Below are 24707 nucleotides of genomic sequence, written 5' to 3'. Positions count from 1 at the left end.
AGAAAGGCTGGCCAGGGACCCAAGAGGCCACCAAGCCCCTGACCCAGGGCAGGTCTCCTGGATCTCCTGGCTAGCAGGAGGTTACCTGGCAGGTACAGAGGCAGGAGGCCTGGGCCCTCCTGTGGCCATGGCCCCTTATTCCTGACCTGCAGAAGCACCAAGTACATAAGGGAGTGAATCGCTCTTCTCTTTTCCTTCTTCCTTCGCTTTCTTTTCTTACTATGCAACCTTGCCTGGCCTGGAATGCACTATGTAGACCAGGCTGGGCTCACACGCACAGATATCCACCTGCCTCTGCCTCCCGAGAGTGCTGGATTACAGCCGTGCGCCACCACAGCCGTCTGGCTTTGTGACTTTTCTTTTTTTTTTGGCTTTGTGATTCTTATTGTGAAAGCTTTATGAAGGAAAAATAATTCACAAAATACTTACCACAAGCTATTTTCTTAGACTACTTTCTGCAAGGAATCTGTTTTGGAGGCTGGGTCTTGTTAAATAGACTCAACTTGACTTCCTCCCCAGAGCAAGTGCTGCATGCAGGTCCATGCCACCATGCCTGTGTCTGCAGGGTCTTCATTTCAGTGTCTCTTGTACTCTGGAAGCAATCAGCTCCCTGCAGGACAGCGCCCTCTTCCGTTCCAGCCTGACAGCACACTGCTGAAAACAGTGGTGTCATGGTATAAAGCTGGAGATGTTAGCAACACTAAGCCAGACCGGAAAACAGACTTTATTTTTACATGTACAAATGTTCATTTAAAAATTTAACAATTAAGAAAAATATATACAAGCCCGACTCAAAGGAAAATTGAAACAAGCACTGTCCATCACGGCGATGAGCGGTCATCCCAGGAACCCGACTTTCGGCCTCTTGGGCCCCAGGCTTTCCTCGCTGTGCAGAAGGCTCTGCAAAGACATGTGCAGCACCTTGCCCACTCGCTTACTGCTCTGCAGGATGACAGGGACAAGACAGACGTCAGCAGTGAGGTGCCAACTGGTCAGCAGCTCCCACCTGCTTGCCAGTCTGCCCAACACCCACGTATATATGTCACAGAACTTTTAAAGCAGTTTTTCATTTGTCCTACACGTTAGGCACACCTTTCACTGAGCTACACCACAGCTTGCTAAAGGACTTTCAATTAATACAAAATGAACTATAAACCCCAACAGTGACAGAACAAAAAGTAGATTAGTGAGTCTATTCTTCAACTTAATGCCCCAATTGCCACTCACGGCGTTATTTTTAACTCACTGTATGGATTTTGTATATAGATGCAAAATAAGTTTAACTTTAGATACAGTGGTGTATAACTCAAATGTAAAATTATTCTTCACACACATTGTATAGATTTCTACTCTAATATGAGGTTTGTGCCATATAACTCAATATAGTACAAGGTTTGCTTCCAATGCTTTGAAAGTGCTACTGCGGGCTGTTTAGGATAGTAAGTATACAAGTTAATTGCTAGTTGATCAAATCATGGTGTTTTTTTATCACAAGAATATATATCTTAAGTACAAACAGATAGATATGATTATATAGAAAAATAAGGCAAAACAGATAAGGTATTTAAAAGCCTCAAAGACATACAGAATATGGCATTTAAAAATGTTTTTATTATTTTAAAGATTCACTGACAATGAGACAGGTTTAACTCCTGGCAACACCCCAGCCTCCCTTAAAGAGGATGATGAGCATCAAAGAGCCTCCTTATGGAGATGGCTTCAAATGTGGCAAATAAGACGCTAGGAAAAATGTCCACATTTCTACCACAGACAGAATTCTGCCTGAAAAAGGACAAGCTTGGATGTAGGCAGAGTCCACCAGCCAAACTCTGCCAAGACAGGGTAAGCAAGTCCTTAATAGTTCCTGCCTCACAAATGTGTCTGTCAGATATATTGGGCCAGAAGGCTGAAGCTATGTTCCAAAGTTACAGAGTTCTGGGTGACTGCTCAGGCAGCAATCTGTCTCTGTCATCTTCTCATTTGGGGAAGCTGCTAACCTGCACCCCCTGTCTCCAGGCTCAGGAACCATTTAAGAACACAACGTACCAACCTCAACTCTCCACGCAAACTGAGTGTTCCCAAGCTTGTGGCTGTGACTGACACTGGATAACCTCATGTCAGAGAGAAAGACCCCAAGCCTACCCTGCAGCCAGGCCAGGCACAACCATTGTGTCTAGCCTGGGTGAGGTGAGCCTCTAGGTATGACTACTTGTGGAAAGACTACTGTGAACTGCAGTTTCTGATTCCAGCACGCAGTAAATGCGGGCAGATGTGGGAGCCCACCTGTGAGCTGAGCCAAAGATAGGGATCCCTGTGAGCTGAGCCAGAGACAGGGGACCCCTAGCCTAGCAGGCTGTATGAGCTCTGGGCTCAAGGGAGAGATTCTGCCCAAACACATAAGGTGGAGAGTGAGTGAGGAAGACACACAGTGTCAACCTCTGGTCTCCACATGCATGCACAGGGATATGAATATGAACAGGCACCTACCACACAACACACACACAAAACACACAGAGGAGAGAGAGAGAGGGGAGAGAGAGGGCATGAATATGAACAGCACCTACAACAACAACAGAGAGAGAGAGAGAGAGGAGGATGGAGGAGGAGAGAGCGAGAGGAGAGAGAGGGAGAGAGAAGAGAGAGAGGAGAGAGAGAGAGAGAGAGAGAGAGAGAGGAGAGAGAGAGATGAGAGGAGAGAGAGGAGGAGAGAGAGAGAGAGAGAGGGAGGAGAGAGAGAGAGAGAGAGCGTGCTCTATACTAGAAAGATGTCCAAGTCTATCAAACAGGTGTCTGGCTATTCATGCAGGTGAAGGTGGGGGAGAAAGATGAGGAGAGAGCAAGGGCAACAGGAGTGGAGGAGAGGCCACAGCCTGCAGAGCTGCCCAGAGGGCCTTGCTTCACCACTGGGTATTCAGAACCACTGTGTCCATGATCTGAACAGCCACAGCCCTGTGGCTCTTTGAGGCAAGTTTGCAGATCGCACTCCCAGGTCCCGAAAGCTCAGGCTCAGCTCACTGATGGAGCTAATTTCCCAGGCACGCAGCCCTGGAGGCACAGCGATGACGACATCCTAGACACCTGCTTGTCCTCCACATGCCTCCGTTCTTCATGTCAACTATGGAGGATAACAGTTTGGGAAAAAAACACCAAGAACCATCCTGGCAGGTGGTATACAACAATCTACCTACTGTTTAAAACACTGGGGCTTCCCACTAAGTTCTCTGAAGTGAGTCCTCTCCAAGGGGAGGTGTGAGCTCCTCTTGTCTAAAGACATCTTTGGTGGGGCTCCTACTGCAGTCTAACAGCTTGCAAAGAACCCCACACGCAGGCTACTTAAAGGAGTGCAGAGAACTCCCACACTCAGGCTACTTAAAGGAGCGCAGACACAAGAGCTAATGGGCACTGATACGTAGGCTGGAGCTGGAACGCACAGCCTGAGAGACACGTCTTCACAGCCTACAGCTGGGCGTGGAAGCCCGCGTGAGAAAGCTATGGACCACGGATCGGGCAAAGTATAGCTTGTCCTTCCCACGTGGTGACCTTCTACAAAGACGTGCACACACTATAGTACATGAAGGCACTGAGAAGCAAGGTGAAGGGTATACACGCCCTGCCTCGGCCACAGTATCTCTGTGGGAAGACAAAGGCCTGGGAGGAACAGTCTTGGCTTTTCACATGACCAAGAGCGGTAAATCACAACATCAGTTGTATTCCCTCTCTGTACGTGTACATGCTTAAGTTAGCTCACATGTCCCCTCATGTTTTGCTTGTTTTAACAATAAGAACGAGACATGCTCATTTGCTCTTCTCGAGCTCCAACGCCTGGGGCTTCCAACAGGAAGGCCTCTGGAATATGGGAGATGGACACCTGGGTCCAGGCATGCTGCCCGTTATGCCCTGTCGGTGTTTGTGGAGGCCACAGGGGAACATGAGGCGTCCTCCTCTCCCATTCCTCACCTTCACCTCAGAGCCGGGGCCTCACTGAATGGGAAGCTCACCCACTGCTGAGAACGGCGGATACTGAGCACCTGCTCACAATAACCCGGCTAGCTTTCCCTAAAATACGTCCAGGCTGTGGAGAACCCAGGACAGGTCACTCTTCAGTGTGGTCTTATCCACTCTCTCCTTGGAAGGGACAGGAAAGATAGAAGTAATGTGACTTTTTATATGGTCAAAGACAATACTCTCAAATCAAAATGCAGCCACTGGGGATTAGAGGGGGGAGAGACTTGCTGAAGACAGTCACTGGCAGGGCCTGACCCTCAGCCCAAAGCTCTACCCATGAAGCTAGTCTGCCCACTGACCTCCTAACCCAGCTTGGGGTTCTGGGTGTCAATGGGGAAGATGCCTGGATGAGAGGCAGGACAGCAAGCTCCCACCTGGATGATGAAGAGACAGGGACAGCAAGCTCCCACCTGGATGAAGAGGCAGGACAGCAAGCTCCCACCTGGATGAAGAGGCAGGACAGCAAGCTCCCCGAGCCAGGCCTTACCTCCATCATCTCGAAGATGCTCTCGGGGTCCAGGCTTCCCTTCCCCACTTTCCTCATGCACGTCACAACTCCCTTGCTTGTCACCGACACCAGCAAGCTGGCCAAGGAACAGGCCTCCTCTTGAAGTGTGGCATCTACCACATGCCGGCAGCCAATCTGCAAGACCAGGGTGCTTAACACGCATGTGAACCATATACCAGAGTCCCAGAGTCCCCTGCACAAAGCCTATGTGGATGTACACGGATGGCCCACTTCAGGTCTTATTTTAAATTCTGCTCAATTGGAAAATGTTGGAAGGCTTGTTTGACATTTTTACCATGGTTCATTGTATGAATAATATAATTAAAAGACAAAATAGAAACAAGGGGCATGGGAGAACAGACAGCTCATCAGGACAGAGGCCATGTGAGGCCATGTGACCTCCTGCTCACCCCAACAGTGACTCTAGAGAGCCAAGCGGAGGGACAAGTCTGATGACCTGTCCTCCAGGCTGTTCAATCCCAACACTGAACATTTCCTTATAATTCCAGTGGAATTAAGCCTGACACATTGTGTTCTTGTTTGTTTGCAGATGAGGCCTTACTGTGTAACCCAGCTGACCAGGTACCTGCTATATAGATCAGGCTGCTCTCAAGCTTGCAGGGGTCCTCCTGCCCCTACCTACCGGGTTCTGGAATTATAGACAGGAGCCATCACACTTGGCTCAGTTTTATTTTTATACAAGTCTCTTGTAGAATTAGTCACAATCCCAGCCACACACAGGCCTGAGGCTATGCTAGATGTCAGGCAGGCTCTGAAGTGAAAACCATCCCTGACATGTGACACCCAGCACTGGCCCCAAACCCTCAGTTTGGAGGTGTGGCTATCAGGGTCCACAAAGCACCACTGTTTGAGACCCTACTGTGTGCAGCCACCTTGGACTCTGGGGTAGAGGGAGTTAACGGAAAGTGAACACAGAGCAGTGCGAGGCTACAGAGAGCGTCCTGGGACTCGTCACATCATCTGAGCAGAAGGCAAAGAGCATTACCTGATGGTTTCTACATTACTAGGTTTCGGTTAAAGCTACATGTGTAGCTGGACATGGCAGTGCACGCCTTTAATCTCAGCACTCGGGAGGCAGAGGCAGGCAGATCACCGTGAGTTCGAGGCCAGCCTGGTCCACAAACAAACAAGCTACATCTGTGCCGTTTGTACAGCTACAACCCATGAAGTAATCTCAACAGGCGAAGGTTGGAGGGGACCCACCTTCCCAGGGAAAGCTCGTACCTTGCACAGGGTGACAATGCAGGGGACATTCTCTACGCTCAGTCGGATGCAGTCATAAGGATCATCAGACAGTTCAATGTCCTTCGCTCCTTCTTCATCCTCTAGAACACGAACCCTTGGTATCCTGAGAGGCATAATTAAACTTCTATCTACTGGGAGGAGGAAGCCTGACCTTTCCTGAGGTTGAGAACAGCAGCTGAGATTGCTGTCTTACAAGCAGGCATCTCAGGGGCCCAGAGTACTAAGAAATATCCTATTTTAACTGAGCAATAAGCAGTCTGGAATTGGGTTGGTATGTCAAGAAAGCCTATACAACACACACACACACACACACACACGCGCGCGCGCGCGCGTGCACATGGGGGGTCACGGGGGGGGGGGGGAGACGAAAGAGAACACGCGAGTGCACATTAGTTTCATAATCCTTTAGTCCAAACCTCGCTGGGCCTTAGGTTGTGGAAGACCGTCGGGTGGTGCCCACTCTTCTAGAGGACTCCAATGCACAAACGACTTTTTATGCTCTATCTAAGGGTGTCCTAGGCACCTGGGGGTCAGACCGACAGTTGCTGGGTAGCTGGGTTCACAAGCTGGTACCCATTTTCCCAGGACTCCTCTCACACCACAACAGCTTCCCCCAACTCCGCAGCACCCACAGGAGTCAGCTGGCTGAGAGGCTGAGGACACTTCTGACGGCAGCTTCTCTCCCTTGCTGACACAGCTCAGGCTGCCTGCTGCTGTGGGGCCTGGCACACAGGCTCTCACATGGAGGCGGCCAGCGGCACAGCTGGGTGGACAGCCCACAGTTCCTCGTCTTACACATAATCCATCTTGAAGCTCACTTCTAAGCTTAACTTTGTTTTCATTTGCTCTCTAGTCGGCATTTATAACAGGAAGGGTCTAAATGCTCCATGGGTTGCAGTGTCCATGATCTAAGCACTGAGAACTAAAGCTAGGGGCTGCGATCCTCCCAGACACTAAGTACCACCACCGAAAGTGAAGAGGAACAGCCAGCTAACAGATGAGAGAGCTGCATTTAGGGACGTTTCCTTGTCATCGGCCCTTAAGATGCGGCCGAGCGTATTCTAAAGGACACAAGGGATGTTCCAGAACCACCACGCTTGCTCACTTACTCACAGTCTTGTTCCCGTTTACACAGTGCAGGGCTGAGGGCCTCAGCGTCTCCTGATATTCACCTTACTTTTCTGTGTCTCCAATGGACCCCGAGGCTCACTGATTCAGCCACACAAGCCGCCAGCAGCCTCAGCTCAAAGTTTTAAAACCTCGTTTTACCCCAGGACACTTCAAGAGATGAAGACATATCCACTCACACTTGCATTCAAACGCTAGACTCTCGTCACAGGTATATAATCAAATATTCCTTATATTTGGTACATAATCTTAGCTCCCTGTGTGTTCGCGGCCTATGCTTACAGCTTACCTATGAAGGGAAACCACAGGAGGAACCACAGCCCTTAACAAAAACCAAGCTGCTCCTTCCTAGAACAGTCATGCAAACGACCAAAGAGTGTGTGAGCACCTACTGCATGCTGGGCGCTGTGGGTACCAACTGTGTGAGAAAGCAAAAGGCAATTTGCAGAGTCCAGCACGTAACAGGCAGACAGACTGCAGCTAGGGGGTCTTTTTGCCTCTCTTTACATGTTTACATAACACATGCTTACCAATGGAAACCATACAAAAATAAAGATAAAAATATATGTATCTTACTCAGTTTTAGTATACAAAATTCCTTTCCTGGAGTTTAACATCCCTGTCAGTGTTCCATGTAAGCTCTACACAGGCCCGGAGGCCTGGTCTTCAGGAAGACCCACCTTGTGTTGAAGAGAGCAGCCTTCACAGCAATGGAAATGGCGTCAAACAGATTCCCACCACACTCCAGCAGCTGAGAGAGAGCACAGAGGAAAGAAAAAGTCAGCATTACTGATCACTAAGCATGAATTAACCCAGCCAAGAAAGAGTCCTAAGCCATGCTAAATGCATACTTAAAAAATAAAGACACAAAACCAGGAGTGGTGGCTCACGTCTATAATCCCAGGACCTAGGGGGAGGCGACAGGAGTCTCATCATAGGCTTGAGGCTCTTAGGAACAGCGTGCGATTCAGAGTAAGACTCTGTCTCAAACACAAAAAGACAAAAACACAATAAAGCTAGGCATGACGATGCATGCCCGTAATCCCAGCACTGCAGAGGCAGAGGCTGCTGGGTTTCTGTGTTCAAGGCCAGCCTGGTTGACACAGTGAATTCCATGACACCCTGGCTGTCTCAGAACAAGCAAGCAAAACCCAAAACAAATAAACACACACAATATAAAGTAATTAATTAAAATAAAGACGAGAAGGTGGGCTGCCCTCCTTGGCTACCTGAACATGAGGAGAATGCCATGTTCCCTAACTACAAGGCTGCTATTCCATGGCTGTGGTGACACAGTAAGGTCCCCCTGACCTGCTAAGGAGACAAGGTTCTCACAAGCAGTTAGGTTAGCACCTAAGCAGTGGCTGACGATAGCTCCCAACTGCACTGCAGCCTCACTCTAACCTTAGCTGTCACATACTGACAAAGCATGCTGCATGTATGGAGTCAAGGACACCTCTGGTCTATGAGTAACAAGGCACATACTGAGTGTTCAGACCTGAACCCCCACCCATTGTACAGTAATCATAAAAACCTAAGTCTACAGTCAGCAGATTCTCACTGGTCAGGTCAGAGCACACATCACACGGAAGCGGCAATCTACCCTCCTGAGGTTCTGGGGAAAAAGCCAACAGGCAGAGCCCTCGAGGAGATGAAGAAGTTATGTGCTGAGAAGCCAAGAATCTCTTTCTGGCTTTGATAGACATGGCATGTATTTGTATATCCATCATCTTCCTGAAAAAGACCCCTAACAACATTCATCTGCATAGAAATGCCTATCGCTGACCTAAGACCTAAATAAAAATACAATCCTGGAATTAAAAATTGGATCCTTTCCTCAGGTTTTCGAGGAAAATATCGCGCACACATCCCTCAGGGTCAGCTCTTGTACTTAAGCTCAGGGTGAGCTCCAAGAGGCTACGCTGCAGGTAGCCTCACGCACAGCTCTCCTGACTACGCAGCAGCCTCCAATCCCCAGAGAAGCCTTGCCACTTACTGCTTTCCTGACATACTCATCTATGCATATTTATATGGAGTCTAAAAATGCTCAGCCACAGTGATTTCAGGTGGTTATCTACGTCCCAATCAGAAACAGGAAATAGTGTACTTGAATCCTACTGTGTGTGCCAGCCTCCCTCCTTGAGAAGGCTACCCAGGCTCACACTGGCTGAGTTCTTTATTTCTGTAGGTTCTGTGCCCCACTGACCACAGATGATGCTCTAGTTCCCTTTCGTCTCTAGGTCTCTAGTGTCTACTCACAGAAGGTTTGGAAGGCTTACCTGAAAATCTGTGAAAAGAGCCCATCATCCCACACAAACTGCCAACTTGCTAAACTCTTATCTGTCTGGTATCATACTGAGGGTCCTTGTTTTTTGTTTTTTTTTTCAAGACAGGGTTTCTCTGTGTAGCCTTGGCTGTTCTGGACTTACTCTGTAGACTAGGCTGGCCTTGAACTCACAGAGTTCCACCTACCTCTGCCTCCCAAGTGCTGGGATTAAAGGTGTGCACCACCACCGGCTGGCTGAGGATCCTTGTTTTTAATTCCTTGGTAACTCCTGTGGGTAATTTTAGGTACAAACTCTGCTATGACTACAATCTTACTCTATGTTGGGAGAATATTTTATGTATTGTATGGAATGTACTGCCTGTCAATTAAAAAACCTATGGCCTATAGGACAGGCAAAACAGAATGGTGGACGTCTTCTCCCGGCAGATGTGAGAACAGTCTCAAGGTACCTGAACAGAGGGAACTAGCCACGTGGCAGAATGTATATTAGAATAAATAGGTTATTTTATGTTATGAGCTAGTCGAAAAGAGAGTCTATCTATAAGTCCTACCTACATATTTACAAATAATTTTGAGTCTCATTAGTCACTAGTCTGGGAGCTTGGGGCCGGGAGAAAAATGCACCTTACTACAAGTATAGAACAGGGTCACATGTACAGGGTCACATGTACAGGGTCACATGTACAGGGTCACATGTACTGCTCGTTAATGCTTTACATTTGTCTTGCAAATGAAAGACTATTACAGGAGACCATTTCTTCCCAAATGATCTGAACCCTGGATGCTGAAAACACTCCTCTAGGAAGGGGAAAGAACAGAGGGAGGAAAGAGATGGTGTAAGCCAGGGACAGTGCACGGTGACTCACCAGCACGTCCACGTAGAGAACCCAGCAGTGCTCCTGAGGGCTGATGCAGAGGGACCTCAGGTCTACACTGCCTCTTGTTGTTAAATATCCGATAGAGAGTGTTTGCGATCTCCGTGCCAAGGTCATCGCCTCCTCGCCCTTCAAATTCTGGAGTGGCATTGGCTGAACTACACAAGACAACAACAAAAAAAATGAGTGAGGTTTAAAAAAAAAGATTTGTTTGTTTGTTTGTTTGTTTATACAGTATTCTGCCTGCATGTGAGCCAGCAGGTCAGAAGAGGGCACCAGATCTCATTATAGATGGTTAGGAGCCACCATGCCATTGATGGGAATTGAACTCAGGACCTCTAAGCCATCTCTCCAACCCCGAGTGAGTCTTTATAAATACAAAGAACTTATTCTCTGTGGAATGTTGGAGAGCCAGAATAAAGGATGTCACCAAGAGCCAAAAGGCAGAGAGCTGTCCAAGTTTGCATGATGCAAAATGAGAAAAAGCAAAGTGATCGAAATGAAAAAAAGGGTGGTATTAGCAACCTGGGGCCTCTAGGCATAGGCAATGACCTAGCCCAGTGCTGCGCCCTGTGCTGTCAGTGGGTGTGACAGGCCTTCAGGCAGAGGCCTTCATCAGCCAAGGAGGAAGAAGAGGTGGGGGTAATGTGAGCCTCAGCTCTTCAGAGTAAACCAACACTTTTCTCTGGCTGGCCTGCAAACCTAGGAAGCCTCCCAGCTGTGAAACACAGCGTAGAGACGTCTCACCACAGCAGCTCTGGCTTTCAGTGCACTGTCAGTGTCAGACCCTTCTGGAGTGATTTAGAAAACACATGTGACAATAGACCAGAGATCAGAGCATCACTGGACTGAGAAGGAAAAGGAATAAAAGCACAATACAACTTCTGGCCTGTTAAACATCCCTGTTTGAAGTCATTTGATCTTTTTCAAGAGAGGGAAAGAAAATCATTGATACTTATGTCCAATTACCTCAACAAAGAATTAAGAAGAGCTCACATTCTGACATGACCCACAGGCTTTACAGGACTTTTTTTTTTTTTTTTTTGAGAGTTCTATACTGACACAAACCAGCATAAGTCTGTGGGGTAAGTACACATCACTCATCTATGTACTCAGGACAGGCACGGGGCTAGCCTCAGCTCTGACTTGGCCAGCATGACCACCCATCTATGTTCTCAGGACAGGCATGGGGCTAGCCTCAGCTCAGACTTGGCCAGCATGACATCACTCATCTACGTACTCAAGACAGGTACGGGGCCAGCCTCAGCTCAGACTTTGCCAACACGACATCACTCATCTATGTACTCAGGACAGGTACGGGGCCAGCCTCAGCTCAGACTTGGCCAGCATGGTGGCCTACAACTGGGACCTTGCATCTATTTAATGTCGAAAGGAACCTTGGGCCGGACGTGGTGGCAACGCCTTTAATCCCAGCACTCGGGAGGCAGAGGCAGGCGGATCAATGTGATTTCAAGACCAGCCTGCTCTACAAAGTGAGTCTAGGACAACCAAGGCTACACAGAGAAACCCTGTCTCAAAAAAAAAACAAAAAAACAAAAAAACAAAAAACAAAAAAACAAAAAAACAAACAACCAAACCAACAAACCAACAAACCGACGCCTCCACGAAAACAAGGAGTCTTACTTAGCGATACAGTCTAGGAATGAATCACACGGCAGCATCTATTGTGTAATGACTGAGTCTCCAATTGCCTACTCTTTCCTTACGCCGTCAGCAAGCAGATTAAAGAGCACAGGGCAGCTTCTCTGCTGCCACAGTAATGTGGCAGCCCCCAAATTCCTCTGCCGGGCTCAGCTGCAGGAGTGAAAAGCAGCTCTTATGGAGGAGTGGCCAAGACCACCAACCAAACCTTTACACAGCCTACTCTGACTCCAGCACCAAGCAGCTGACATTAAATCCTATGTGGTTACGTGCCTAACAGCACGCCACACAGGTCTCTGCGCACAACCAGAGATGCCTGTCCTCAGCTCTTATGTTCCCCCAACACAGCAGGCACGTCTTCAACTTCCCACTCTCAGAGTAAACCATTCATAGTCTATAGTTCAACTGTCGGCCTCATCTGCCCACAAAGCCAGTGAAACTTACCCACGTGAACCAGCCTGTTACCCAGTGAAACTTACCCACGTGAACCAGCCTGTTACCCAGTGAACTTACCCACGTGAACCAGCCTGTTACCCAGTGAAACTTACCCACGTGAACCAGCCTGTTACTTTTGAGCTCACCACCCCTTTAACATAGTTTACGATCGGGCAGAGAGGAAGATTAGAGGCTTCTGCAACCACGCCTAGTGCTATCTGCCTGGCCCCAAGCAGGATGTCATGGACTAAGGAGGTAAGTGTTCAGCATGGGAACAGAGCTCATGCATTGGGCAGCATTAAAACAAAGCAAAAACAAGGCTGGGCACCCGAGAGTCTATATTCTGACAAACAGGGAACAGACAGGGCAGAGAAATTGAGGTTCTATCCTTTGTCTTGGGCTCCTAACTTGCCACCTGTCCAGCAAGACATTGGGTTTAAGAGAAAACTAAGATCTTTTTTTTTTTTTTTTTTTTTTTTTGGTTTTTCGAGACAGGGTTTCTCTGTGTAGCCTTGGCCATCCTGGACTCACTTTGTAGACCAGGCTGGCCTCGAACTCACAGCGATCCGCCTGCCTCTGCCTCCCGAGTGCTGGGATTAAAGGCATGCGCCACCACGCCCGGCTGAGAAACTAAGATCTTAGAGGCGGCCTGTGACCTACAGTGGGACACTACATGGCCCAGAGGTAGCAAACAGAAATGTTTACAAATGTTTGCTATGGGCTACACACACTCTTAGCACTGCAGATGTGCCGGCCGTTCTGTTCTCACAGCAACTCTAGGCAGTATCTTATGTATCTTTATTTTACTGTGGTACTGGGAAATAAAACTAGGATTTCATAAATGCCAGGAAAGCTCTTTACCACCGAGCTACACCCTAACTCTCTGACACAACTCAGGTGAGTCAGACAGGTTGTGTAACTTGCTGTAGGTCACATGACCAGTGCCTGAGGAGCTAAGGCTCTAATTCTGCACTTTAGGCCTTACCAACAGCCTCCGTAACGTGTCGCTGCAGCTCAGCCTGCACTATGATCTCAGATGAGCCTTGCCTTGAGCACCTTTGCCCGCGACGAATGAATGAATGAATGAATGAATAGGTGTCCTGATCACAGGACTTATTAGATCATACATGTGGTCAAAGAAAGCAATCCTAGTGAAAAACCTTTTCTGAGAGAGGGGGGAGGGGGGTGGGACCACACATACGAAGGCTGGTAATTCCAGGCCTCTGCTTATATGTATCATCACTAACTCAGACCCTCCATATGCGTGCTCCAGTCCCTCTCCCAGAGCATGAAAAACAGCTCAGCAGCTGGGAGAACATGAGCCCCCCTGCTCTCCGCCCTCCACCCTGCCCTGCTCATGGCCTAGCTCTGGGAGAACATGAGCCCTCCCGCTCTCCGCCCTCTACCCTGCCCTGCTCATGGCCTAGCTCTGGGAGAACATGAGCCCCCCCCCCCACCCTCCACCCTGCCCTGCTCATGGCCTAGCTCTGGCTGACCTGGAGTAGGGTGAGGTCAAGGCGATGTCTGCTCCAGGGAGCCCATTACTGCTCCCTCTGTAACCAATACATCCTGAGAAGGTATGTAGCCTAGGGCAGGACAGGTGACTGTAGAGAGTAGTCCTTGGCTGACTTCTTTGTGTGCATGAATTCATTTCTGAGACCGTGGGGGGGGGGGGTCACGTCTCTGCTCTGTCACCTTCTCTATCCCTTCAGGCAAGAATGGTGCTCTCCTGACCAGCAAACAAGATACACAGTTGTACCCACCAGGTCCAAGACTGCAGTTCTGCACTAGGGAAAATACACACGATCATACTAAAAATCAGTTAAGATCCCAAAGGGAAGTAACAGAACCTTGGCACACTGAAACTCAGGGAGGTCAAGCACTCTCCTGGATCTCCTCCCGGCATCCCTGTGAAGCTCAGCACAGGCTCGGTGGGCTGCCATCTAGTGGTGGCTCAGTGACATGCAGCCCACTGAGTCTTCCTGACTTTAGATGGAAACCAACTTTTCCTTTTTTTGTTTTGTTTTGTTTTTTCAAGTCAGGGCTTCTCTGTGTAGCCATGGCTGCCCTGGACTCACTTTGTAGAGCAGGCTGGCCTTGAACTCAGAGATCAGCCTTCCTTTGCCTCCTGAGTGCTGGGATTAAAGGCGTGCTCCGCCATGACCAGTTTTCTTAAAGTTGCAAAGTCCTCATTTAAAATGGACTTTTATGAGCTACAAGCAAAGACCTGTGACAGGGTGAAGGCCCACTCTGCTTCCAGATGGGCTAGTGCTGCCCTGGGTCAGCGAAGCTAGTGCCATTTCCATGCGCTGAGACATTTGAGGTGTTTCACCGTTCCCAAGGAAGTGGCCACACTGAAGCAGTGAACTGCACTGTCTACTTGGGTCCAGACTATCGTAATTCCAAGGACACAAACCCAGAGAGAGCGAATTAGCAGAAAAGCAACTGGCTTTGAGAGACCAGGACCACTGAGAACCGAAATAAGAAAAACCTGGGAACTGGAGAGATGGCTCAGAGGTTGAGAGTGCAGGCACACACGCGGCAGAACATAATGAACCTGGGAGTTGCTGATCAAGCTGGGATCAGAATGGCAGGAGGGACCCCAGGGCAACCAGGTATATAACACTTCCTCCCCTGGGCAGCAACTGTGAAAGCCCGCATATAGGGCGCTCCGGCAGAGCTCTTCAGCGTGTGGCATACACACTGCTGGGCACCGTCCACAGGCACTAAAGAGCTATTTCTGTTTTCTAGACAAGAAAGAAGTCTCTGCTTCTGTCTCTGAGGACTAGGAGAGGCAGGCAGGGCCTCTAGACAAGCACTGCAGAACTCACTGGCACGGCATTCTGGGAGGCACTCTCCCACTGACCTACATCTCCAGCTCTCTTTTTATTTTATTCTTATTTGCAGTAAAGCAGAGTTGGAAATATAGTAAAGATATTTTAATATAGGCTTAATCCTGAGGATCAGGAGAAAATGACTTGCTAAGAAGAAAGTAGGGCACACCCAAGAGGACTCTGGGTGCTCTCAGAAGGTATGGAGGGTGCAACTGCCTGCCGGGCCGTCTGAGGAAGCCAGAACTCACTCTTGAGACGACATCTTGACAGGCTTCAGAACTCCCTGGAAACTGGAGCGCCCAGTGAGGTCCTCCGAGACGTCGGAGGAAAACAGACAAGCAGCGAGCCATGCTCAGGTAGGCCAGCTTTATAAACTACATCTTGACAGGAAGCAGCTCAAAGAATCTTCCCCCATGGGAGTCACCTGGCCTTGCCGCCTGGGACAAGAATGTGAGGAGGCAGATTCGCATCCCCGTATCGAGACACACAGCTGACAGTGAGACTCCATCTTGAGCAAGCCATGGTGTTCCTGCCTGGAAAACCCTGTACTTGCTCTCCTGGACAACGCTCCCCGAGACCAGGAGAATAAGGGCACGGACGGCGCGCACACGGACATACCGTGCCAGAGCTGGGTTTCACTGTGTGAACGCACGGTCCCCTCAACACTAGGCACCTCTCTGGTTCCAGGCTTGCGTCAGTTTTGTCATAGACAAAGATAAAACAGGCCCAGCGATGCGCTAAGCAAGCCCTATTAAACTCAGTGTGCTCACTGGACTGAGTATGAACAACCTATTCTCTGGGCTGCGGCTGTGAGTCCCAGGGGTGAGAAGGAACAGATGTTAATTTTATATGTCCTGGAAAAAGTCACAAACCAGAGCCCAGCGAGTCCTCCCTTCCCTGCACCTCAGCAGCTAGGCACGGCCCTTCTTATGATGCAGCCAGCCCCAGCGTGCCTTTGGTCTGCCCAGGACGAGGGAGGCAGAAGAGGAAAAGGAAAGCATGCCATCTCTTCTGTGCTAAGTAATGGGGTGTGCAGCGGAGGGCAGAGAAGGCACCGGAGTGAGTACCAGCAGCACACACCCGACCAGAGCAGCACGCAGCAGGCGGGGAGCTGGGGTGGAGGATGACAGAAAGATGAGCGCACATCACACCCAAGCTCAATGTGCTTCCTAAGTGGCCCCCGCATGCTATGGAGAGAAGAGGAGCCAGGCACAGAGCCAGACAGGTCTGTGTGCTTGGCCACTTGACCCTGAGAAGTCGCCTCTCCACTATAAACTTCATTTGTCTTTTTCTCACAGTTCAGGGAGGTTAAGCTTCTGTGTTTGAAAATGAAGACAGGAAGATTAACTCCCATACAAACATGGGCCCTCCTGTCTGGAAAGGCTGACAGTGGCCTTGCTAACTGGTTCTGTGCTTTTCTTCTAGTGTGAGCTGTGCACCAGCTGGGGGTGCCGCCAAAAATCCCAAGCGTAGAATCTCTGAGTGGCAGAAATGTTTCAAGTATGTTGTTGCATCTACAAAGCTTTGACAAAGTTCAGCCACGTGCACAACTATATACAAAGTCCCGTGGTCCCTCTAACAAGCCTATAAATGCAGAGATCTCAGAGCTACAAAATACACAGCTAGACCTAGCGAGAGCCATGAGGGGATCTAACCCAACTAAGAATGTTTAACGCTCTGGAGGCAGTGGGAACTGGGAGAACAGAGCCTAAAGATGAGGGCGGCTAATGTCTCATGTTTATCAGACGTGTTTACACTTTGTTCAGAGCGTTAGACAGTTCATATCCTGAGGGCTAAGAAAGGTCATCTGAGTAAAGTTCTCCTGAGTTCAAGCTGTACATAATCACAACACCCAGCTGCACTCCGCTTCTAAACAACTGCCGCTTTAATAAATAATCTCAATCAAACTCACTCTTATCTGCTACACCTGGGAGGCGTGAGACATTTTAAGAACAATTCCATGTTTTTGAAACAAACAAACAAAAAAACCCAAAACTGAAGTCACAAGACTGTTGTCTTGTTTCTTGGACTGTTCTCACATGCACTCAGAATTCCTTACACACGAAAGAAGACTCACTGTTGTCAACACTAGCTTCTGGGAGCAAGGCAGGGACAGAAGTGGAAATGAGACCATACAATAAGAAGTCTGAATACCAGGGTCTAAAGAGTTGGCTCCGTGGTTGGAAGCTGCTGTTACAGAGAACACAGGTTCAGTTTCTAGCACCCACAACTGTTTGTAACTTCACCACCAGGGGATCTAATGTCCTCTTCTGGTCTCCAATAGCACCAGGCACACATGTGGCACACAGACCTATCCATGAGGGCGAAACACCCTGCATATAAGATAATTCAATAGTCCCAATTCTAGAAGGAGAAAGAAACAAGCCAGTCACTGTCTAGGAGCTGCTGTTCCCGCTCTTCCTCACCACACGTTACCACGCTCCCTTTTTAGATGAAAAGATTCAGTACAGCTGAGGCTGCACGCTTTGGCCCACCGCTGGATGCAGATACCCAGAGCTGGTTCTTCCCAGCATGCTTTGTTGCCTGTATTGTGGCCATTTGCCCAGCTTGCTGGCTGTTTGGCCGATCCTGACCCACTTGCCAAGGAAAACATGTGATCTCTATAGAGCAAGAGCAGGAAGAGAAGTGGGGGTTCTGGAGCAGATGAGCCTATTACCTACCCTTGGGGGTTCTGGAGCAGATGAGCCCGTTACCTACCCTTGGGGGTTCTGGAGCAGATGAGCCCGTTACCTAGCCTTGGGGGTTCTGGAGCAGATGAGCCCGTTACCTAGCCTTGGGGGTTCTGGAGCAGATGAGCCCGTTACCTAGCCTTGGGGGTTCTGGAGCAGATGAGCCCGTTACCTAGCCTTGGGGGTTCTGGAGCAGATGAGCCCGTTACCTAGCCTTGGGGATTCTGGAGCAGATGAGCCCGTTACCTAACCTTGGGGGTTCTGGAGCAGATGAGCCCGTTACCTAGCCTTGGGGGTTCTGGAGCAGATGAGCCCGTTACCTACCCTTAGGGGTTCTGGAGCAGATGAGCCCGTTACCTAGCCTTGGGGGTTCTGGAGCAGATGAGCCCGTTACCTACCCTTGGGGATTCTGGAGCAGATGAGCCCGTTACCTACCCTTAGGGGTTCTGGAGCAGATGAGCCCGTTACCTACCCTTGGGGGTTCTGGAGCAGATGAGCCCGTTACCTAGCCTTGGGGTTCTGGAGCAGATGAGCCCGTTACCTACGCATGGTGTTTTCAAAGCACCTCACCACTTACAGGTTCACTCAACCCTTGTAACAAGCACACGCTGGGCTTCCCAGCTGATGGCCTTTTTCATACTGAGAAAAGCTTAGCAAGTGCCAGGGATTTTAAAACAAGTTAGGAGCTCGGCGTGGTGGCACACACCCTTAATCTCATCACTCGAGAGGCAGAGGCAGGAGGATCACTGTGAGTTTTGAGGCCAGCCTGCTCTACAGAGTGAGTCTGGGACAGCCAAGGCTACAACAGAGAGACCCTGTCTCGAAACCCGCACCCCCTACAAAAGAGTCAGAAACACATCCAAGGGTGCACTTATCTCCCTAAAACAAGGTTAGGTTCTCCTACCGCCTGACACTTTGCAAGTAAGTAAATGCATCCTGGATAAGTGAATGACTATATAAATCATGACATGGTTCTCTTTCTGAATCTTCATCTTTCAATCTTTCTTGGGAGGGTGGTGGAGGGGAAGCAGAGATTGAACCCGGCACCTCCATGCTATGCAGGTGCTCTACCACAGAGTGACCTCCCGAGCACCCCTTCTCCTTTAAAACACCCTGCGCAGTACTGACCAGTCAACAAAGAATTCCAGGTAGCCTTCATTTGGTTTCTCCAGCTTCGGTGTTCCCATCTCTGCTTTCACTCCCACCAAGATGTCTGTATGACCCTGTAGGCACATCCAAGAGTCCTTGCTCAGGAGCGACCACACTCATCTTCCACACGGTGGGTGCTGTGGGTAACGTGTCCTGTCCCTCCCAGGCAGCAGGGCCTGTAACTGACCTGGACCCTTACGGCTTACCCATCTCTCCACCTGGGTATGAACTGAGGCCACAGGACTTACCAGCTTGACTCTGGCAGACCCACTGGTGTTCGATACCACGTCAGTCTCCACTTCCATGCATCGGTAGTCCTCACAGGCACGGCCATCCACCCGAAGGTCTTCCTAAGGAACAAGTTTCAGGCTGAGATTCCAAACTCACACAGACTCCCTTCCAGAAACACACATTCAATCTCCTTTTCTCTCAGTGGGTCACCCCAACCCTCACTACTACTGACAATTCTACCAGCCTAAGCTAAGGAAGACACTCAGAAGTGACTTATCCTCCAGTTAATGACGGCAAAGCTGTGGTTTCAGGCAGATGTGCCTGACTACAAAGCCCTGCTATTTTTGGATGTACAGAATACATAGCAGAATGGAAAGGCACATACACAAGCCACACCTCCAAATCCACAAGGCTATGCTTTGCTAGAGGTACAGACACAACTGTTTCAACTAGAGCCCTGTCCACCCCAAACTCAGTGTTCTGCACCACCTTAAATACTAACCTTCTAAAATAGGGTCAGCAAACTAATGTAGGTGAGCCACTTGTTCTGTGACTAGGTGGTAACCAGGCACGCCCCTCCCCTAGGCACTCTGCATGCTTTCCCCTCGTTAACTGAGGGGAAACCCAGAGTCCTCCCTGGTCCTCATGTGGAAGATGGTTTCCAGGTTGGCTGCATGCTGCCTGTCCCTTCTGCCAGTCTGTTTATGTTTTTCATTGTTTACCCTTCCTTTCCCCAAGGAGCCCTGGTCCCTCTTACTGACACACAGCACTCGAACACTAGAATCTGGGCTTGTAATTTCTAGCCTATCTTAGCAAACAGAACTGAAAATACGTACGTACACACACACACACACACACGCACACACACACAAACACAAATTAACACATCTTCATTCAGTTCCCTAGCTATGAAGAAGCCAGGAATTCAAATCAATAGCTTATTTCCTACTTAATGTCCACAGTTCATTCCAGCATTTTTCTCATGTTAGTTCTGTTATGAAATCTCTAGAGGTGGAGGTAGGGAGAAACTTGGCTGTGGTTGTCTACCTGCGATTTCCTCAGTACAGACATTGTTTCGGGGCTGCTAACATTCTCCTCAGAGAAACAAACTTGCGGTGGAGAACGTTGTAACCTAGACTGATTGCACCTATTTACACTTCAGTTCCACTGACTTTTGGCTACTTTTAATTACTTCCTTACCCACTATGCTGGGTGTATGGAAGTCCCTCTGACTCTCCCAGCCCAGTCAGCTCTGGGTACCGGCCTCCTCCCTTTATCTGCGGTGTGCTTTTCCACGCCCTGCTTCTCCTCATCTATTTCCCATCCACCCCTGACCAATGATAGGCTTCTTATTGAGACCCAATTTATCTTATATTTACTCTACCCAAATGAATAGATATTTAAAAAAAAACCTTCCCCCTTTAAATTAAGCATTATTACAAAAAGCACCCACTTGACTCTGGAATTTGGACCCCTATATTGAAACAACTTCGATTTCTTATAATGCTCTACTTTGGGGGGTAATAATCCTCGTTTCTTATATGAACGGTGGCATATAATTTTACATGTTATTTTAAAAAGATTTATATTTATTTATGTATATGAGTGTTTTTACTGCCTGTAAGTACGTGTGCCACACACCAGCCTGGTGCCCATGGATGTCAGCACAGAGCACTGGATATATGGAGTTACCCATGGTTATGGGCAGCTGCATGTGGGCTGGGAACTAGCCCTGGGGCCACTGAAACAGTAGACAGTGCTCTTAACCGTGGAGTCAGCTTTCTGTTCCTTTACATGTTCTTCTTACACCGCCTATACCCAGTGAGCCGACACACACCACACAATGAAATGCCCCACGCCATCCCACTGAGGCCTTTCCTCATTCTTCATAAATACCCTTGAAAGGACTTTTAACGTCTAGATTCATTGTGGCTGGAGAGATGGCTCAGTGGCTAAGAGCACTGTCTGCTCTTCCAGAGGCCCTGAGTTCAATTCCCAGCAACCACATGGTGGCTCACAACCATCTATAACATGATCTGGTGCCCTCTTCTGGCCTGTGGGTGTGCATGCAGGTAGAGCACTATATACATAAGAGAAACAAACAAATCTTTTTAAAAACTAGATCCATTCATTTTACTTTATGTACGAGTATTCTGCCTGCATGCATGCATACCTGTGCACCACATGCTGCCTGCATGTATGCGTACCTGTGCACCACATGCTGCCTGCATGTATGCGTACCTGTGCACCGCATGCTGCCTGCATGTATGCGTACCTGTGCACCGCATGCTGCCTGCATGCATGCGTACCTGTGCACCGCATGCTGCCTGCATGTATGTGTACCTGTGCACCACATGCTGCCTGCATGTATGCGTACCTGTGCACCACATGCTGCCTGCATGTATGCGTACCTGTGCACCACATGCTGCCTGCATGTATGCATACCTGTGCACCACATGCTGCCTGCATGTATGCGTACCTGTGCACCACATGCTGCCTGCATGCATGCGTACCTGTGCACCGCATGCTGCCTGCATGTATGCGTACCTGTGCACCACATGCTGCCTGCATGTATGCATACCTGTGCACCACATGCTGCCTGCATGTATGCGTACCTGTGCACCACATGCTGCCTGCATGTATGCGTACCTGTGCACCACATGCTGCCTGCATGTATGCGTACCTGTGCACCACATGCTGCCTGCATGCATGCGTACCTGTGCACCACATGCTGCCTGCATGCATGCGTACCTGTGCACCGCATGCTGCCTGCATGTATGCATACCTGTGCACCACATGCTGCCTGCATGTATGCGTACCTGTGCACCGCATGCTGCCTGCATGTATGCGTACCTGTGCACCGCATGCTGCCTGCATGCATGCGTACCTGTGCACCACATGTATGCCTGCATGTATGCGTACCTGTGCACCGCATGCTGCCTGCATGTATGCGTACCTGTGCACCACATGCTGCCTGCCTGCATGCGTACCTGTGCACCACATGCTGCCTGCATGCATGCGTACCTGTGCACCACATGCTGCCTGCATGTATGCGTACCTGTGCACCACATGCTGCCTGCATGCATGCGTACCTGTGCACCACATGCTGCCTGCATGCATGCGTACCTGTGCACCACATGCTGCCTGCATGCATGCATACCTGTGCACCGCATGCTGCCTGCATGTATGCGTACCTGTGCACCACATGCTGCCTGCATGCATGCGTACCTGTGCACCACATGCTGCCTGCATGTATGTGTACCTGTGCACCGCATGCTGCCTGCATGTATGTGTACCTGTGCACCACATGCTGCCTGCATGTATGCATACCTGTGCACCACATGCTGCCTGCATGTATGCATACCTGTGCACCGCATGCTGCCTGCATGTATGCATACCTGTGCACCACATGCTGCCTGCATGCATGCGTACCTGTGCACCACATGCTGCCTGCATGTATGTGTACCTGTGCACCGCATGCTGCCTGCATGCATGCGTACCTGTGCACCACATGCTGCCTGCATGCATGCATACCTGTGCACCACATGCTGCCTGCATGTATGTGTACCTGTGCACCACATGTATGCCTGGTGCTAGAGGAGCTCAGAAGAGGGCATCGGATCCCCTGGAGCTGGAGTAATGATTGGATGGTTGTGAACCACCATGCAGATGCTGGAAATAGAACCCTGCAAGAACCACAGGTGACCGTAGTCACTGAGACTTCTCTCCAACCCACTGTTTCCTTCCTTCCTTTTTAAAAAAATAGAAACAAGAGGCTGGAGAAATGGCCCAGTGATTAGGAGCTTATACAGGACCTGCGTTCGGTTCCCGGTACCCGTGTCAGGTGGTTCAGAAGCACCTGCAACTCCGACTCCGAGGGACTCAATGCTGCTGGCCTCTGCTGGCCTCTCTTGTGCATACAACCACGCACATAATTGAAAATAATAATGAACTTCATTAGATTTTCAAAGCTGATGCTCCCCAAAGAAGAAGGGGGAAACAAAAAAAGACCACTGATCTTACATGTGGCTATCAAAAACTTATCTTTAAGGCTGGGCGTGGCAGCGCACGCCTTTAATCCCAGCACTCGGGAGGCAGAGGCAGGCGAGTCCCTGTGAGTTCAAGGCCAGCCTGGTCTACATGGTGAGTCCAGGACAGCCAGGGATCCACACAGAGAAACTCTCTCTTGAAAAACCAAAACAAAAATAACACCAAACAAAAACAAAAAAACTTATCTTTAAACTAACAGGCTACTGCCTATGTATTTGACTTTATTTTTGAGACGTTAAACAGAAAAAAGCAAAACATTGCTGCATTCCCCCACCACGTGATATTAACACTGACCATCTGTCACGCGTGTTCCAGTGCTTCCCTCTCAGCAACTTCTGAGAGGAACAAAACACCTAAATTACACAGAAGTCCCAGGGTAGCCACCCCTCCCACCCAGCTCACTCTTTCACTGGGGGAAAAAAATCCTCTTGACTCAAGAGACATGTTTGGAAAGCAGCAGAACCTGGTACCAGGTGCCTTGTCATGATGGCTGCACCACAAGATCCACTCTGGGGGGAAGGCTTGCAGGCGAGCAGACAGATGGTTGCCAGGTCAACACTCTCCGTTTCTTCTGAATGTCCAAAAGCAGCACCAAGCACAGATCGTAGCACTCATTTTTAGCTACCCAAGGACCTAAGCGCCCCCCGAGTAAAACAGGAAAATCAACAATTATACCACAGTCTACCAGCCTGCTTTGAAAAATTCTTCTCAGCCAGGTAGTGAGGGGGCATGTCTTCTGCCAAGGCATGAGCTCCACATACACGCCAGGGATACAAAGATCCCCTCTCAAAAAGCAAGCCACGCCCCCCCCCAAAACCAACCACACCTCGGTCCCCTCTTCCCGAAAAAAGAGAGAGGACTAGGAATGCTGCGCAGTGGTGGAATGCCTGCCTAGCATGCACAGGACCACGAGGTTCAACCCCCAGCACCAATAAGAAAACAAAACACTCCCTACTCTTTCCTACTTGTAAGCAACACACGTGTGAGAATGATTTTACTTGACACTCGGTCTTTATAGCTCAGTGTGGTCTTAAGCTGCTGATAATCTTGTCTGCACTTTCCAAGTGCTGGGGCTACAGCGCCAGCCACCAAGGCCTTGCGCATGCTAGGCAAGCACTCCGCTGCTAAGCTGCATGGCCCCCTCCGTGTGTGTTTGTGTGTGTGTGGTGCTTGCTGTTAGTTTATATTTTGGCCCCCCCCGTGTGTGTGTGTGTGTTGTGCTTGTTGTTAGTTTATATTTCGAACCCCCTCCCCACCGCCCCGGATGCATGGCCTCTTTGTGCAAAGTCTGCAGACGTCCATCCACGGGCCGCGATTCTAATCACTACAGGATCTCAGGCGCAGGTCTCTCAGGGCGCAGAGGCCACAAGGACAATCCTTTGCTCCCCGGTGGGCTAGGGACGTCCTCCATCCCGAGAGCAAGGTGGATGCACACCCGCCGCAGGCCGCACTGAGCCTCTGGGCGTCGGTCTTGGCCACGTGGCCTCCCCGCGCCTCCTCCCCGCGGCCGCGGCCGCCACCGCTACCTGCACTCCGTGAACGATGTAGACCTTCTCCGCCTCGCTTAGCGCCACCGACGCCATGCTG

The 24707-nt window shown here is 49.6% G+C and overlaps 1 protein-coding gene across 1 annotated transcript; it reads right to left on the bottom strand.

Moving 5' to 3' along the window:
* Window positions 1-817: 817 nt before the first annotated feature.
* Window positions 818-24703, bottom strand: LOC127184170 (exosome complex exonuclease RRP42-like). The gene is made up of 7 exons (XM_051140415.1): window positions 24572-24703; window positions 19088-19189; window positions 10061-10207; window positions 7588-7658; window positions 5759-5882; window positions 4493-4648; window positions 818-942 (listed from the first exon to the last, which is right to left on the bottom strand). The coding sequence occupies exons 1-7, from the start codon at window positions 24701-24703 to the stop codon at window positions 838-840; spliced, it is 837 nt and encodes a 278-aa protein (XP_050996372.1). The 3' UTR covers window positions 818-837.
* Window positions 24704-24707: the final 4 nt, after the last annotated feature.

Source organism: Acomys russatus, chromosome 32, assembly GCF_903995435.1.
Source record: "Acomys russatus chromosome 32, mAcoRus1.1, whole genome shotgun sequence".
Classification (NCBI taxonomy): domain Eukaryota; kingdom Metazoa; phylum Chordata; class Mammalia; order Rodentia; family Muridae; genus Acomys; species Acomys russatus.
Note: the sequence above shows the minus strand (reverse complement) of the source record. Positions and strands in the feature narration are given on the sequence as shown.